At 41.5% G+C, this 17,243-nt stretch overlaps 1 protein-coding gene across 3 annotated transcripts in view; it reads right to left on the bottom strand.

Moving 5' to 3' along the window:
- Pde5a (phosphodiesterase 5A) overlaps window positions 1-17,243 on the bottom strand; it is a 161,531-nt gene that overhangs the window by 19,090 nt on the left and 125,198 nt on the right. For all 3 annotated transcript variants that reach the window (XM_052179313.1, XM_052179311.1, XM_052179312.1), the window contains exons 15-17: window positions 5,820-5,907; window positions 1,997-2,097; window positions 536-613 (exon numbers count right to left, since the gene is read on the bottom strand). In XM_052179313.1, the coding sequence (XP_052035273.1) occupies window positions 536-613; window positions 1,997-2,097; window positions 5,820-5,907 (267 nt within the window). The remainder of the gene's footprint in view (window positions 1-535; window positions 614-1,996; window positions 2,098-5,819; window positions 5,908-17,243) is intronic.

Genomic DNA, 17,243 nt, shown 5'->3' on the forward strand with positions numbered 1-17,243 from the left:
TCATTTTCCTTCATCCTTCCAAGTGCAGGGCCTATGGTGCCTTCCTGATTCTGTTTTACTGATACAAGTTATCGCGATGGCAAATCAGAGGCAAGTAGTAGAAGAGCTGTCGTCTACAGCTAGAAGAAAGGAACTGATGTCCTGAGGTTGGAGCACAGTCCTCTTGACGGGTCCACTGGAAAGTACTGTTGTGCTGTGGCCCAAGAGAAGTGACATTTGCAGCCACAATCTCGTTCTCATGACCTATAGGATGTTAATTTTTCCTTTTCCATTCCAAAGGAAGAGCGAAATGAAGTGAATCGCTAACCCTGAGCCACAAATGCTCCACTTCCTTACAGTTTCCATCAGTCAGTCTTCAACAAGGCAACTGTCCATTTCCTTCCTTGCCAGTGACCACATTCAGCCCTTTATTCTCCACTTGGGAGCAGTTGACAACCTGGAAAGTCATTATGCGTAACAAACGACCCCAATTAATGACTGCTCAGGGAAAATTAACCAGGCAGCAAAGCTTGTGTGGACAGTAAAGCCTACTTACAGAAACAACTCCTTCTGAAGAGGATCTTCAAAACTGAATTGATTTTTTCTTATAAGTTCAAAAAATTCTCCTCGTCTCCTTTAAAAAAAAAATTTGAAAAACACAGGGATTATGGTGAGTCCTCCGGCTCTTTTCCCCTTGATCTACAAGACTCGTGGAACACACACGTGAGGGAAATCTTCGTTGTCCCCAACTCAGAAGCCAACATCAAAGCTTCATCCACACTCAGCATCCTACCCTTCACGTTCCTGGCTTACTTACAATGGAAACTTTTTAAAATGTCACATCCTTTGTAACTCCAGAAAAAAAAAATAATGGCAATTTCAACTCAAGGATATATTTTATTTGAATAATTTATTATTTTAATTTTAAGTTATTCAATTAAATAATTTATTAATGATTTTAAAATTAATTGATTATATAATTTATTTTACTTTAGGAAAACAGAATGACAGTGAGTTAAAATGTGTTGGCGAGAATGATTTAAGACCTGAGCACATGGGGGTAAGAGGGTCTAAGGTCTCTAATTCAGCCACATCTTGCTGCAGATTGAAAGAAGAGCAGTGAAGATAAAACATGCTTTTGGAGCAAGGAACAAGTTTTAGATACTATTTCCTGTCATTCCACGGCACAAGGGTCATCAGGGTCTAAGAAAGACCGCCTTTGTACCCAGCATCAACAAGCATTTTAAGAAACAAGACCAAACAAAAGATAAACATCTTGGATAAAATGAACTGTGTATGATTAACCATCAAAGTTCCACACAGGGAAGAGAAACTCACATGGCATAAAAATGGGAAGCCTATAAAGACCATGATGCTTTTCAAGTTCTTTGTGATTTGATGATCTGTGCTCTATGAAATTACTTTTGAACAACCTGAACTTTGCTCTATGTTCTTCTGGCCTGATTCCCCTTACACTGACCCAAATTTCAACGAAGCAGACACACACAGATTTGTAGATGGCAAGCCGTGGATGGATGTGTGTGTGTGTGTGTGTGTGTGTGTTGTAGCTGTTTAATGTCTATATTAACATTCACAGTTCTACATTGACATTCATGATTCTACATTAACATTGGTCCACAAAAGTCAAATAAAAAGAAACAGATCACTTTCTGCATACTTTGCTTGCCCACTTAGGCTCAGTGGCCATAGAAAAGAATTATGAATGGCCAGAGATTGGTAAGTAAGGGAAAGGAGGAAAAAAGGCAGCCTTTGGAACCCACCATGATGACTCAAGGCAATTTCAGAGACACAGTCATAGAGCATCATGTATGGCCTTGGGCTAGCATTCATAGCAATAGGAGTGAAAAGGAGTAGGCTCCTTTGGCTGCCTGTTTTTAAAAACTACCAGTCTGGTTACAGCTGTGTCAGGATGCTGGCTTCTATAAAGACTTCCCAATGCGGACAAGAAAAACGTCTTCAAGACTTACTTTGGAGGGCGTCACTTCTTAAAACTTACTTAATGTACAGTGCTAGGTCTGTGGCTAAAATTGCTTGCTTGATTATTTTCAGTGTGGTCTTATATTCTTCAATGGAGAGGCCACTGAGAATCTGGTTGCCCTTTATTTAAAAAGAAAAACATGGTTAGTGCTCTGCCCATTGGAGCTTCTGTGAAGAACAAACTCTGAAGCTATAGTTGTATGACTTAAACACACACCTCATATTTTGAGCCTGCTTTTTAAATGTTTATGCTATGAAGTACTATTTTTCCTGTTCATTATCACCAGACCCCACCCTGTCAGGGAAGACAAAAACAGCCACATGACATTATCCCTGTCTCTGTGCATGTGTGTTTCTAACTCATAGATTGAAATATAAATACCAAGTAAATGTATCCTTTTCCTTTGGGCAGAATGAACTCAAATCATATTAATGAATCTGAAGTAAAGAGTTGTGAAATGTTTAGATAATTGATTAGAGACACTCCTCTGTGGCTTCTATAATAAACTTGGTGACATTGCTGGCTCATATTTATAGACCTTAACCAATACTAAGAATTGTATGTGTTCCTTATGATCATGACAATGTAGATGGCTAGCAGGCCTGAGCCAAAGGTGCTTTAAGAATGGTGACCTAAGAAAGGTGACCTAAGAAAGCATCGGCTCAGAGGTCTGTAAGGAACGCTTAAGGGGAAGTATCCACATGCTGACAATATGTGGGTCCTCCCTGAGGAGGAGCACAAGCGTGTGCATGTGTAATAATGAAAAAAGAGGCTATGAATTTGAAAGAGAGCAAGGAGGGGTAATTAGGAGGGTTGGGAGGAAGGAAAGGAAAAACGGAAAGAAGAAAAATGATGTAATTATATTACAACCCCACCCACAAAGAATAATAAAAATCATGCTAATTTTTCCTTGTAGGTCATGTTTCCATATTAGTAAAATATTCTTCTAAACAAGCGTGGGGCCAACGGGGGTAACCCATGTATACATCACAGAAGATTTTTGTTACACAACATCCTGTATTTTTGTCTGTAATTCAAGACAGAGTAGATCTTTGATCTTGAACTAAACAAAGCACCGGCCATTCCAAATACATTCAAAATTTGTGTAAACTGAATTATAAGGCTTGCTAAGTCTCAGAGCCAAGAAAGTTCCCGGAGCTTTAGAAGTGAGATCTGGAAGCAAAGAATGAAGTCAGGAAGCTGGGACTGATTTGCTCAGCTCGGGGAATGCTAGGGGCAGAGACAGTGATTAGGGCGTAATGAGAGTCTGAAACTAACATGGGCTGAGTTAATGACCAGAATCTATAATTGCAACCACAATCATTATTTTAAAATATTTCATCACTTTAGATTTGAGCCAAATAAAACTATTCAAAAAAAAAAAAACTCTTGATGCCTTTACTAATTTATAAGATAAGACACTTTTCAGCAGAAATAGAAATGTCTTTTTTGAGACCACAGTCTCAGTTTTCCTCCGAAGAGCAGAGTCTGTACTTTTTTAAAGTTGTGCTCATGAAGACAGAATATATAGAAGGCTTTTATGACTTAAGCCAGCAAAATGTACAACCAGATTTCTTGTGTGTTATGCTAAGTAATAACATACTAATAATTTATATATTATCTAACAAAAGAAGTATGATAGGAAAATATTTAATCCATTTTTCTAAAGATTAGTAATTTATTTCCTTTGGAACTAAACTTGAAACAAGACACCAACAGGACATTTTTAAGTTGGGTGTAGTAGTGAACTCCTGTAATCCCTGCACTTGGGAGGCAGAGGCAGGAGGATTAGGGGATCAAGACCAGCTTTCGGCTATCCAGTGAGACAGAGGACAGATTGGACTAGATGAGCCCACTGTTTTTTTTTTTTTAAATCTACATCCTCCCCTACCAAAGAAATAAATAAAAAGCTTTAGCTACAGAGCACTTTCCCAAGCAAAGTCCAGATGTTTCTACTCTAACATGCATATGTTTCTCCAGGCTTGACTTTAGAAAAATTGTACACTTAAAAATAACCAAGTTTATGGGAAACGTGGTGTTTGGGCAGATCACTGAAAACCTATGCTGCCTTAAATCAGAGTGCGAAGCCAACCAAGAGAGGTTCTTGGAGGTGAACTGACCCAGAAGGCTTGCCTTGCGGCTGCCTCCAAATGTACCGAAAGCATACAAGAGCAACGGAAGAAAGTGCTGGGCCCTGAGACCTGAGGCAGTGCAGACAGGAAGTGATCAGTAAAAGGAAAGCCACGCCCCCATCCTCACATAGCCCAGAGATGAGGGTACAATGGCCTGCGTAACACTCTTCAAATACTTTCTTAATGAATGCCAGGATTTAACAAGTCCTCTAATGTCATTCCCATAACACAGTGTTAAAATGATACCAATCAAATATCAGTGAGTTCGCGCTCCATGTTACAGCAAACGCTATTAAGTATCAGACAAACTTTCATAGGAGGCAACCAAACATGTGTAACATTTTTTTTTAACAGTGTTGGGAGTCCAATCTAATGTCTTACACATGCAAAACATGCTCTACCTTTAGCTGCACCCCAACCTGGATGCTTCTTGCTTTTTAATCGCACCAAAGGTGTTAGGGAGGAGGTAAGAATTCTCTTTGCCTCAAGTAGGAGAAAGAGACCCTGTGTGTGTGTCTTCCGTGTTCACTGAGGAGGTGGGACTAGAAAGGAATTGCGTGATGGATCCTGCCCGAGAAATCTAAAAGGCAAGACCAGATTGGCTAGCCACTCTATAGCTGTTGTGGGGTATCCCCACCATGAGGGTGCTCTGCAGAGATGATGGCATTACTGTCACCCACCAGGTGGGACACTCAGCAATGCCAGTCTGTTAAGAATGGCCAGACCCCTTTTCTTGCCTCTGCTTTCTTGTTCTCTGGCTGGAGAAGTAGGGAATGACACAGAGGCTTAGGAGGAAGAAAGGAGTTAAACAGAACCGGAGTAAGAAGCAGGAGATGCGGGCGGAGGCAGCGAAGGAAGAAACCAGGCTCATGGTGGAACTACTATCCTGGAGTGGCCATTTTGGTTTGCAACATGAGAATGGTCTATTATATGGCTAGCCCTAAAAATAGTGACCACAATGTAACTCCCTAGTTTTCCTCTGGCCAGAGAGAAAACTAGACCAGAGCCCCGCAAACGTGAAGACATTATGATAAAATCTCCTCGGACATGTATCATGCATTATGACTGTCCGATGTAATAGTTAAAACCTTTCTTTTTTTTTCTTATAAAATCAACACAGCTAGACCACAGATAATGTGAACATATTATTTGTTAATGTTATGCTCCTTAACGATGTGTTTATTTAGCAAACTGTATCATGTGTTTTCTTACAAATAGTCACTTCTCCAAGTTGTCGAATAGCTTTCTCGTTCCTTCGCAAAATGGTTTGTGAGCAACTAGAAGCTCCAATGAAACAGAGAGACGGCTGGGAGTACAGCTGTCTGGCAAAGCTCCTGGTTACCAGGCGCAGGGCCTTAGGTTCAGTCCTGGCATAACCAAAAGGAAAAAAGGAAGAAACATATACTGATCTGTATGGACCACTTCATTTGTTTACAGAGTCACGCAGGAGCCATGAAATACCAGTTTGGTTTCTAGTTTGGAGTCATTAAAGGTCAGCAATCAAATTTCCCTCATGGGCAACATTAGGTCGTTTTTTTACTGTCCAGAGACGTGGAGCCGTAGAACGTTTGGGCTATTCCTTCCTTACCCAAAAAGGAGTAGAGAATGTTCAAGAATTTATGATGCCGGGAATAAGTCCAAAACCTAAAAATACAGCTGCATGCATAAAGCTCTCTTTCGAAACTCCCCACAATAAATGACATACTTACTGGACTGTTTAGAATCATCAAGCACTGGTCAAAGTGATGGTGTTCCATGATGGAGTGGCAGTATAGCTGGGCCAGGGGGTGCTCGCTCCTGGGAGTGAGGACATCGGAGAAGAAAAGGAAGACAACGTTCCCGAACATGTTACTCCATCAATTCACTATTATTATCTGACATCATCTCAAAAACAAACTAATAATTTTCTCCCCTGCTGAAGAGAGTTGGGGGATAAACTCTCAAGAATAAATACTGACAGAAACTGTTCCGTTCATTCAAAAAATGATGCTGCTCGTTCGTTTAAAGGGCAGTCTCACTGGTATGAAATCTGAAAACACAAGATATGGGAAGTAGGGCCAGAGACTGCAGCCCTAGGTACAGCCTCGTATCACCCCACAGTACCTGCGACTATATTGGTTTTCAGGTCCAGCCACTGCAACTGACTTAGAGCCTAAAACATATCCGTGAGTGCTGCCCTTTTCTCTGAAACGATGTCCACGCACAAGGGTAACTTATTCATATAAGGAAAGAATCCACAGGGTCTGAATGATGGAAATCAAGACAAAGGTGGGGACAGGGCATACATAGCCTTGGAAAGGAGGCGTGTGTGTGTGTGTGTGTGTGTGTGTGTGTGTGTGAGTGAAGGGGGGTAGGAAAGCAGGAAGGAGGAAGATGAGTCACGGGGTTGTTTGAGTGCAGGACAGCCTGCAGGCTTTCTAAGCTGAACTTGGGAGATGCATCCAAGACTTCCTGGTGGGTAAATTGAGGGGGAAGGGTATTTATTGCACTGTTTACTGTATGTGTGGGACAGTAGTCACAAAAGGGCTTCTAATGCACGACAGGAAGCCTTCCACATCATTTCCCATGACCCTTTACTTGTGAAAAGCAACGGTTTCCACAATTCCTTTTTCAAGAGACAAGAGGATCCTGTAATTTGTTGATCTTCAAATGTATAGGAACGGGCCTTATGAATCACAAAGCCCCTCGGTTATGCTAAAAATATGAACGGTTTGCTATTTCCTCACTGGTGTGTTTTCCATTTTATTTGTTCATGAAAAAAAAGCTACTCAACTAACAGCAGGGTGCCCTGGGGTGAAAAACTGGTTAGAGTGAAAACCAGACCCATGCTTGTGGGAAAACACAAGCTGCAGCTAGACTGGAGAGTGCACGACACTGCCTGCTCCTACTGTTCATACGGTCACCTGACTTGCCAATTTAATGCTCCTATTGGCATAGCGTGACCCAGTTCTCAGGTACAGCTCCTCTCCGCTCCACCTCTACTTAAGGATCTGTGCTTGTGGTTCTGGAGCTGTGCTCAACATAAGGAATTGAGCAGACAGTGAACTGAACTGCATGAACAGATCTGTTGAAAGGGTTTGCTGTGCTGTGTGGACTACCTGGGGTCGGTTAGGGCACTGCGGCACACTTGGAAGGGCTTATGTAAGGGTGCCTCTGATAAAGAGGTGGCAGCCAGACGGAAGTGGGGGAGAGTTATCTGCTAGCCCATTTGGAGCTGGATCACTTGGGTGCTGCCAGGGACCCGTCCTGCAGTAAGAGCAGGCTAAGATAAGGAGGGTCAATGAGCTCTCTTCTGAATCTTTCCATGGACTCTTTGTTCTTCTCTGTTCTCCCATACTGAAGCCAACTTTACTAGCACAACAGGCAACTCCATCATCCACTTCAGGTGCAATAAAAGGAAAAGCTTTTAGGTGTCTGTTATTCTTACTTATATAAGAAGAAACGAGCAGAAAAGCAAGGTGCTACGCTAGGGACACTGAGGCTGGAGGAGCTTTAGGTTAGAGGCCAGCCTGTAATACAAGGTAGGAACCTGTCCTGCAACCTCTTGGCCAACTAACCAACCAACCAACTCACATAAACAGAAGACACGCCACTTGATATAGAAGCTAGAGGCTACACCCTTGGTTTAGTATCCGATGGATTCAGCTGGTGTTAGCTGCTTATAAATCTTTCGCCACACCAGCCTGTAAGTCTTTGGAATCTGCTGACATTTGTGTTCCCCCCTAGAACAGTCGCCATTTGTCAAGAGCCTGTAGCATCGCAGGCATTGTGCTACCTGGTTTATCATTATTGTATCTCACTGTAGAGAGACTGCATCAGAACTCCCACACCCACCTCTTCTTTCAGCCACTGATATAGTGTTTCCTTTGTTCCTTACCAGACTTGATGCTGGTGCCAACCAGAAAGCTCTCTTCCTTGCCTTGGCCCACCCTGGGTACCTCTCATCTGGCCCCACAGCTGGTGCCCACTGGAGTGAACTGCACTGGCTCCTAGTGTAGATGAGATAAGGCCTGGGAACCACCTTTGACTAAGGGGTGAGGGGACCTACTGCCTTCTGCCTTAAAGCTGAGTGGCTCCAGCTCTCCTTCCATAAGGTTCTCCTCCAAATCACCTCTGGCACAATTGGGTATCAGCTGCTCAAATATGTGCATATTGGGATAATATCTCCCTCCATCCTTCATTCTAAGCCTTTCTAATAAACTACGCATACACTAATTTTGATCTCAAACTAGGGTTTCAGAGAAACCTAGGCTGTGACTGTTATAGAGTATTTCTGCATGTGTTCTTTTAGATGATCAAATGTTCAGAGAGAGTATGCCACTCTCTCAAATATGATAGGGACGGCAGGCTTGGGATTCAAGTACTTCCTTTCATTGCTTTGCTCTGTCGTGGTGCCACAGGGCTCTACGCAGTATCTACTCACTGACCTAGTTAGGAGCTGGGCCAGGAAATGCAATTAGGTAGATATAGCACAAACCAGTTGGAACTTCAAATGTACCTCACATTTTTAGGTGAGGCAGAGAGAACTGCTTCACATTAGAGAGGATTTTCGGCTTATGAGACAGACAAATGCCAAAATGTGTTTGTCTCTGCTTACATTCTAAAAATACAAATTCATGAATCAAGCAATGGGTGAAAATGTCTCAGATTTCCTGTTTACAAAAAAAAAAAAAAATCACAAAACCAATGTATTCATGTCGCCGCTATTTAAGGCCACATCAGAAGGTCCTATGTAAACCACTGCCGCTGTGGAATTCTATTCCCACGCTGATGTCAGTCAGCATTACTGGACTGGCAAATTTTCTCTTCATTTTCCTCTGTCTTGCCACAGTCCTTGGTCTTTCTTGGACAGTGGTATTAGGAAATATACAAGAAACAGAAAAGCCTTAGAAATTGATTCAAAGTATGTGTCCTGTGAAAAAAACAATGCTGTCACCCAGGCTACCATCATTGTGTTCCTGATTCTCCACAAGTGCAAGACCCTGGGTTGGAATCTCCACAGCTTTGTAACCTATGGCCCCATTCCTTCACTCTCCTCACTTTACCATTGTTGTTCCAGTTTTTCAGACTGGAAGTCTTGATTACCCTCTACCCCTTGACACATAACTCCCCTTCCCTTCCCTTTCTTTCCCTTTCCTTCCCTTTCCTTCCCTTCCCTCCCCTTCCCTTCCCTTCCCCTCCCCCTTCCCTTCCCTCCCTTCCCCTCCCCCCTCCTCTCCCCTCCCTTTCCCTCCCTTCCCCTCCCCCCTCCTCTCCCCTCCCTTTCCCTTCCCTCCCCTCCCCTCCCTTTTCCCCTCTTCTCCCCTCCCTTCCCCTCTCCTCCTCTCCCCTCCCCTCCCTTCCCTTCCCTTCCCTTCCCTAAATTAGCATCTTTGCTTTGGCCTCTTCTCCCTCTACTCAATGTAATTGGCAGTTTATAAATGGTTTCTTTGGGCAGTTCTCTAATCGAGCTCTGTGGTTCTAATTTCAACCTATTTGTCATGTGGCTCATGCTGTGACTTCTTCCTAGGAAATGTTCTTATTGCCCATGGCAACAGTTCCATTTTACCAATCCTATCAATTTTGCTACATGCTGCTTAGTGTTACACCCGTTCCTGGAAGAGGTCTTGTGGCTCTTCCTGCTTGTCCATTGTCTCGCTGGTCTACCACTACTGTTCTGTGCAGTGCATGCTTCTTTGTACTTTTTCTGAAAATCCAGCCCCAATTCAGCATCTAGCTTTAGTGTCACTTTCTCTATGAGGAGTGGAGATGGACAATACTTTGCTTGGCCAGTCTCCTTCTCTTATGGATCCTTGAGGTCAACTTCATCAGATGACTCAGGACATGGTAGATAATTTCTGTCACTGTCATTTCCAAGGTCAGGAACTATACTGCATATGTCACTAACAAAGAACCAAAGTTTTAGCAATCATTCATTATGCACAAGCCCAACATGCAGCATAATTTTTGATGAATCATTTTATCATCATTGGACCTGAAACTAGGCAAATAAACGCATATGCAAATCCTATGATATTGACCACAGGTTTGATGCAGAAACTTTCTCTATGTAATACAAGATTTATAACTTTTTTCTTTTTTAAAAAAAGTGAATGTACTTTAGCTACTGTGTTCTATCCACTCACTCATTTTGCTTTATTGTTTTGAGGCAGAATTTCAGGTAGCTCAGGCTAGTCTCACATATGAGGCTAACCTTGAGCATCGTCTGATCAACCTGCCTCTATCTCCTGAGTGTATCACCAAGCCTGGTTTACATGGTGCTAAGGGTCAAACCCAGAACTCCATGCATGCTTATGCAAGCACTCTATCCACTGAACTGCAACCACAGCCTATAACAGCGCTCATGTTCCACAGTTTGTATCTGTCTGAGAGAATTCTTTCTCATACAAGAAGAGTACGTGGAAGCAGTACCCTTAAATAGATCATAGGATACCAATGGGACTCCCTAGCAATGTCTGGTTTCCTAATAAAGGAAGGAAGCAATGAAGCCAACAGTGGTCCAAGGGGATAGCCTCCTACCCAAGGAACGCCTTACCTCCAAGTAGCTTCCCCAATGGCATTTAAGAAGAAGGAGTAAGATTATCGTCTCCAATCCCTTTACCAGTGAATAGTTCCTTCTCTCTGACTAGTCACTCTTATTTCTGTACCTTCTTTTTGTATTTTTATTATGTTGCTTTGGGCATCTTGTGGGATCTGGTACTGAATGCCCCTCTGGAACAAATAACTTTATATGGGGATGCTTACAGTACTTTTTCACAAGTGTCTGCTTGACACTTTAAGTGTCCTGCTTACCAGTTCTACTTTAAGTACCAGTCATTACCAGTCAGGAAAGAAAAAGTCCTATTTTCCTGTACTCAAAGCACAGTGACATGGGAAGAAATAAACGTCTCTGTTCTACTTTAGTTTTTTCAAGAGTTACTATTTTGTGTACATGAAAGTAAGACTCTACAGTCTACGTGCCTCCTGCCCCCTGCCCCCAGCCCGAGGTCCAGGATTTTTTTACCTAGAGAAAAGATGCTATCTCTCCAAATGTTGTTCTGGGTAAATTTTTTAGATGAACAAAATTTAATAGATTTTTAAAAGCACTTATTGGCTACAAACTAGGAGTAACTGGGACCTGAGGGGGATGCAAGGACACAGGAACCCTCTGCCTGGCCAGTGGCACTGGTTCCTTCCAGTCTGAGCCAGTGCCCTGAGCAGACCTTGGGTGCTAGCTCTGTACCCAATCCCAAAACACTTAGAGGAAGCTGGACTCCCAGGAGCTCTAACACACCCAGGATCGTAGGATCATAGGATCACAGGATCGCAGGAGCTTGGTCACACCAGAATTTCTGGATCCCAGAAGCAGCTTGACTCCCAGAAGCTCTTACACCTGTGATCTCAGGATCACAGAATCACAGATATAGCTGGACTCTGAGGAGTTCTGACATAACCAAGATGACAGGAGGGACAAGCTCCAGTCAGAGACAGTGAGTGCAGGCAGCACTGGAGATAACAAGATGGCAAGAGGCAAGCACAAGAACATAAGCAACAGAAACCAAAGTTGCTTGGCATTATCAGAACCCAGTTCTCCCACCATAGCAAATCCTGGATACAGGATCACACTGGAAAAGCAAGATTCAGATTGAAAATCACTTCTCATGATGATAATAGAGGACATTAAGAAGGACATAAATAACTCCCTTAATGAAATATAGGAGAACACAGGTAAACAGGTAGAAGCCCTTAAAGAGGAAACACAAAAATTCCTTAAAGAATTACAAGAAAACACAACCAAACAGGTGAAGGAATTGAACGAAACCATACAGGATCTAATAATGGAACTAGAAACAATAAAGAAATCACAAAAGGAGACTACCCTGGACATGGAAAACCTAAGAAAGACATCAGGAGTCATAGATGCAAGCATAACCAACAGAATACAAGAGATAGAAGAGAGAATCTCAGGTGCAGAAAATACTATAGAAAACATTGACACAACAGTCAAAGAAAATGCAAAATGCTCCTATATCAAAACATCCAGGAACTCCAGACACAATGAGAGGACCAAACCTAAGGATAATAAGTATAGAAGAGATGGAAGATTCCCAACTTAAAGGGCCAGTAAATGTCTTCAACAAAATTATAGAAAAAAAAATCCCTAATCTAAAGAAAGAGATGTCCATGAACATACAAGAGGCCTAGAGAACTCCAAATAGATTAGACCAGAAAAGAAATTCCTCCTGCCACATAATAGTCAAAACACCAAATGTACAAAACAAAGAAAGAATATTAAGCAACAACAGAAAAAGGTCAAGTAGCTTATAAAGGCAGACCTCTCAGAATTACACCAGACTTCTCACCAGAAACAATAAAAGAGACAGAAGATCCTGGACAGATGTCATACAGACCCTAAGAGAACACAAATGCCAACCCAGGCTACTATACCCAGAAAAACTCTCAATTACCATAGATGGCAAAACCAAGAAATCCCATGACAAAAACAAATTTACACAATATCTTTCCACAAATCTAGCCCTACAAAGGATAATGAATGGAAAACTCCAACAAAAGGAGGTAAACTACAACCTAAAAAAAAGGCAAGAAAGCAATCCTCTTCCAACAAACTCAAAAGAAGATAGCCACACAAACATAATTCTATCTCTAATAACAAAAATAACAGAAAGAAACAATCACTTTTCCTTAATATCTCTTGACATCAATGGATACAATTCCTGAATAAAAAGAAACAAACTAACAGACTGGTTACATAAATAGGACCTAGCATTTTGTTGCATACAGGAAACACATCTCAGAGACAAATACAGACACTATCTCAGAGTAAAAGGCTGGAAAAATTCTTCCAAGCAAATGTTCCCAAGAAACAAGCTAGAGTAGCCATTTTAATATTGAATAAAATTGACTTTCAAACAAAAGTTATTTAAAAAGATAAGGAAGAACATTTCATACTTCTCAAGGGTAAAATCTACCAAGAAGAACTCTCAATTCTGAATATCTATGCTCCAAATGCAAGGGCACCGACATTCATAAAAGAAACTTTAATAAAGCTCAAAGCACATATTATACCTCACACAATAACACTGGGAAACTTCAACACCCCACTCTCATCAATGGACAGATCATGGAAACAGAAACTAAACAGAGACACAGTGAAACTAATAGAAGTTATGAGCTAAATGGATTATATATATATATATATATGTACATATATATGTGTGTGTGTGTAATATATGTTATATTGTATATAATATATAATATATAACATATAATATATAATAACATGTGTTTTATATATTATGTTATATGTTATATATTTAAACATTTCATCCTAAAACAAAATAATACACCTTCTTCTCAGCATCTCATGGTGCGTTCTCCAAAACTGACCATATAATTGGTCACAAAACAGGCATCAACAGATACAAGAAGACTGAAATACTTCCATGCATCCTCTCAGATCACTAAAGATTAAAGCTGGTCTTCAGTAACACCAAAAACAATGGAAAGCCTACATACACATGGAAACTGAACAATAATCTACTCAATGATAACTTGGTCAAGGAAGAAATAAGGAAATTAAAGACATTTTTAGGATTTAATGAAAATGAACGCACATAGGTCCTTTGACATAGGAGCTAAATCCATCCAGTGGAAAATCCATCCAGTGGAAAAAAGACAGCATTTTCAACAAATGGTGCTAGCTCAACCGGCAGTCAGCATGTAGAAGAATGCAAATTGATCCATTCTTATCTCCTTGTACAAATCTCAAGACCAAGTGAATCAAGGACCTCCACATAAAACCATATACACTGAAACTAATAGAAGAGAAAGTGGGGAAGAACCTGGAGCACAAGGGCACAGGGGAAATGTTCCTTAACAGAACACCAATGGCTCATTCTCTAAGATCAAGAATCTACAAATGGGACCTCATAAAATTGCAAAGCTTCTGTAAGGCAAAGGACACTGTCAACAGGACAAAATGGCACCCAACAGATTAGGAAAAGTTCTTTACCAATCCTACATCTGATAGAGGGCTAATATCCAATATATAAAAGAGCTCAAGAAATTAGACTGCAGACATTCAAATAACCCTATTAAAAAGTGGAGTACAAAGCTCAACTCCAAATGGATCAAGGACCTCCACATAAAGCCAGACACTCTGAAGCTAATAGAAAAGAAACTGGGGAAGACCCTTGAGGACATCGGTACAGGGGGAAAGTTCCTGGACAGAACACCAATAGTGTATGCTCTAAGATCAAGAATTGACAAATGGGACCTCATAAAATTACAAAGTTTCTGTAAAGCAAAGGACAACATCAAAAGGAAAAATCGGCAACCAACAAATTGGGAAAAGATCTTCACCAACCCTACATCAGACAGAGGGCTAATATCCAATATATACAACGAACTCAAGAAGTTAGACTCCAGAAAACCAAATAACCCTATTAAAAATGGGGTACAGAGTTAAACAAAGAATTCCCACCTGAAGAACTTCAGATGGTGGAGAAACATCTTAAAAAATGCTCAACTTCATTAGTAATCAGGGAAATGCAAATCAAAACAACCCGGAGATTTCATCTTATACCAGTCAGAATGGCTAAGATTAAAAACTCAGGAGACAGCAGGTGTTGGCGAGGATGTGGAGAAAGAGGAACACTCCTCCACTGCTGGTGGGGTTGCAAATTGGTACAACCACTCTGGAAATCAGTCTGGCAGTTCCTCAGAAAACTGGGCATGTCACTTCTGAAAGATCCTGCTATACCACTCCTGGGCATATACCCAGAGGATTCCCCAGCATGTAATAAGGATACGTGCTCCACTATGTTCATAACAACCCTATTTATAATAGCCAGAACCTGGAAAGAACCCAGGTATCCCTCAACAGAAGAATGGATGCAAAAAATGTGATATATATACACAATGGAGTACTATTCAGCCATTAGAGACAATGAATTCATGAAATTCTTAGGCAAATGGATAGAGCTGGAGAACATCATACTAAGTGAGGTAACCCTGTCTCAAAAGATCAATCATGGTATGCACTCACTAATAAGTGGATATTAGCCTGGAAAAACTGGAATACCCAAAACATAATCCACACATCAAATGAAGTACAAGAAGAATGGAGGAGTGGCCCCTGGTTCTGGAAAGACTCAGTATAGCAGTATAAGGCAAAACCAGAACGGGGAAGTGGGAAGGGGTGGGTGGGAGAATAGGGGGAGGGAAGGGGGCTTATGTGACTTTCCGGGAGTGGGGGACCAGAAAAGGGAAAATCATTTGAAATATAAATAAAAAATATATCGAATGAAATAAAAAAAAAGAAAAGAAAAAAAGTGAAGTACAGATCAAAACAAAGAATTCTCAACTGAGGAAATCTCAATGGCTGAGAAGCACCTAAAGAAATGTTCAACATTCTTAGTCAGCAGGGAAATGCAAATCAAAACCACCCTAAGATCCTACCTCACACCAGTCAAATGGCTAAGATCAAAAACTCAGGTGACAGCAGATGCTGGTGAGGATGTGAAGAAAGAGGAACACTCCTCCATTGTTGGTGGGATTGCAAGATGGTACAACCACTCTGGAAATCAGTCTGGTGGTTCCTGAGAAAATTAGACATAGTGCTATCTGAGGACCCACTCCTGGGCATAAATCCAAAAGATGCTCCAACATATAACAAGGACACATGCTCTACTATGTTCATAGCAGCCTTATTTATAATAGCCAGAAGCTGGAAAGAAGCCAGATGTCCCTCAACAGAGGAATGGATATAGAGAATGTAGTACATTTACACAATGGAGTACTACTGAACTATTAAAAACAATGAATTCATGAATTCTTAGGCAAATCAACTAGAAAATATCATCCTGAGTGAGGTAACCCAATCACAAAAGAACACCCATGTTATGTACTTGCTGATAAGTGGATATTAGCCCAAAAGCTCAGAATACCCATGATACATTTCATAGACCACAGGAAGCTCAAGAAGGAAGACCAAAGTGTAGATCTTTTGCTCCTTCTTAGAAAGGGGATCAAAATACTCAAGGGAAAAATTACTGAGACTAAGTGTGGAGCAGAGACTGAAGGAAAGGCCATCCAGAGACTGCCCTACCTGGGGATCCATCCCATACACAGTCAATGAACTGGGACACTAATGTGGATGCCAAGAAGTGCTGACAAGAGCCTGATATAGTTGTCTCCAGAGAGGCTCTACCGGAGCCTGGCATATATAGAGGTGGATGCTCGCAGCCAACCATTGAACTGATCACAGGGTCCCTAATGGAGGAGTTAGAGAAAGGACTTAAGGAGCTGAAGGAGTTTGCAACCCTGTAGGAAGAACAACAATATCAACTAACCAGAGCTCCCAGGGTCTAAAACACCAACCAAGGAGTACACATGGAGGGACCCATGGCTCCAGCTGTATATGTAGCAGAGGATAGCCTTTTTGGGCATCAATGGGAGAAGAGGCTCTTGGTCCCGTGAACATTCAATGCCCCAGTGTAGGGGAATTCGAGGACAGGGAGGTGGAAGTGGGTAGGTGGTTGGGGGCACACTCTCATAGAAGCAGGAGGAGGGGGGATGGGATAAGAGGTTTCTGGGGGAGAGGGAATTGGGAAAGGGGATAACATTTGAAATGTGAATAAATAAAATATCTAATAAAAAGCAATTATTAGCAACTATTTTTAAAGAATTTAAATGTGAATAGAGTTGCATTTTTTCTTATTTTTCATTTATATAGGGCAACAAAAGAGCAATTTCTACAAAAAAAATAATGGTATGTGTACTAATAACATACTGCTCCTTTCTGAGCTAGGCAGGGGGGATAGCCATATGTGTCTATGGGCTGACACATACAGGTCACTTCCTGTGACACACTCTGGGTCTTCTGTTGCTACCTCCCTTCCATCAGTGACACACTGGATCTCAGTCATATAAGGCACACTGACAAAGGGCATGCCACCAAGTTACTTCTACAGAGCTCTAGGTTTTCCAGTGGAAACAAACAGTCTGCGACAGGCAAGACTCTCTCATTACGTAAAGCACAGCACAGGACATGGTTGTATATCCTTGCAATTCTTCTCAGACTAAGTCTTCTGTTTATCAGATGACTGGCCACGATTAAAGAGCTTTCACAA

Source organism: Apodemus sylvaticus, chromosome 4 (genome assembly GCF_947179515.1).
Source record: "Apodemus sylvaticus chromosome 4, mApoSyl1.1, whole genome shotgun sequence".
NCBI lineage: Eukaryota > Metazoa > Chordata > Mammalia > Rodentia > Muridae > Apodemus > Apodemus sylvaticus.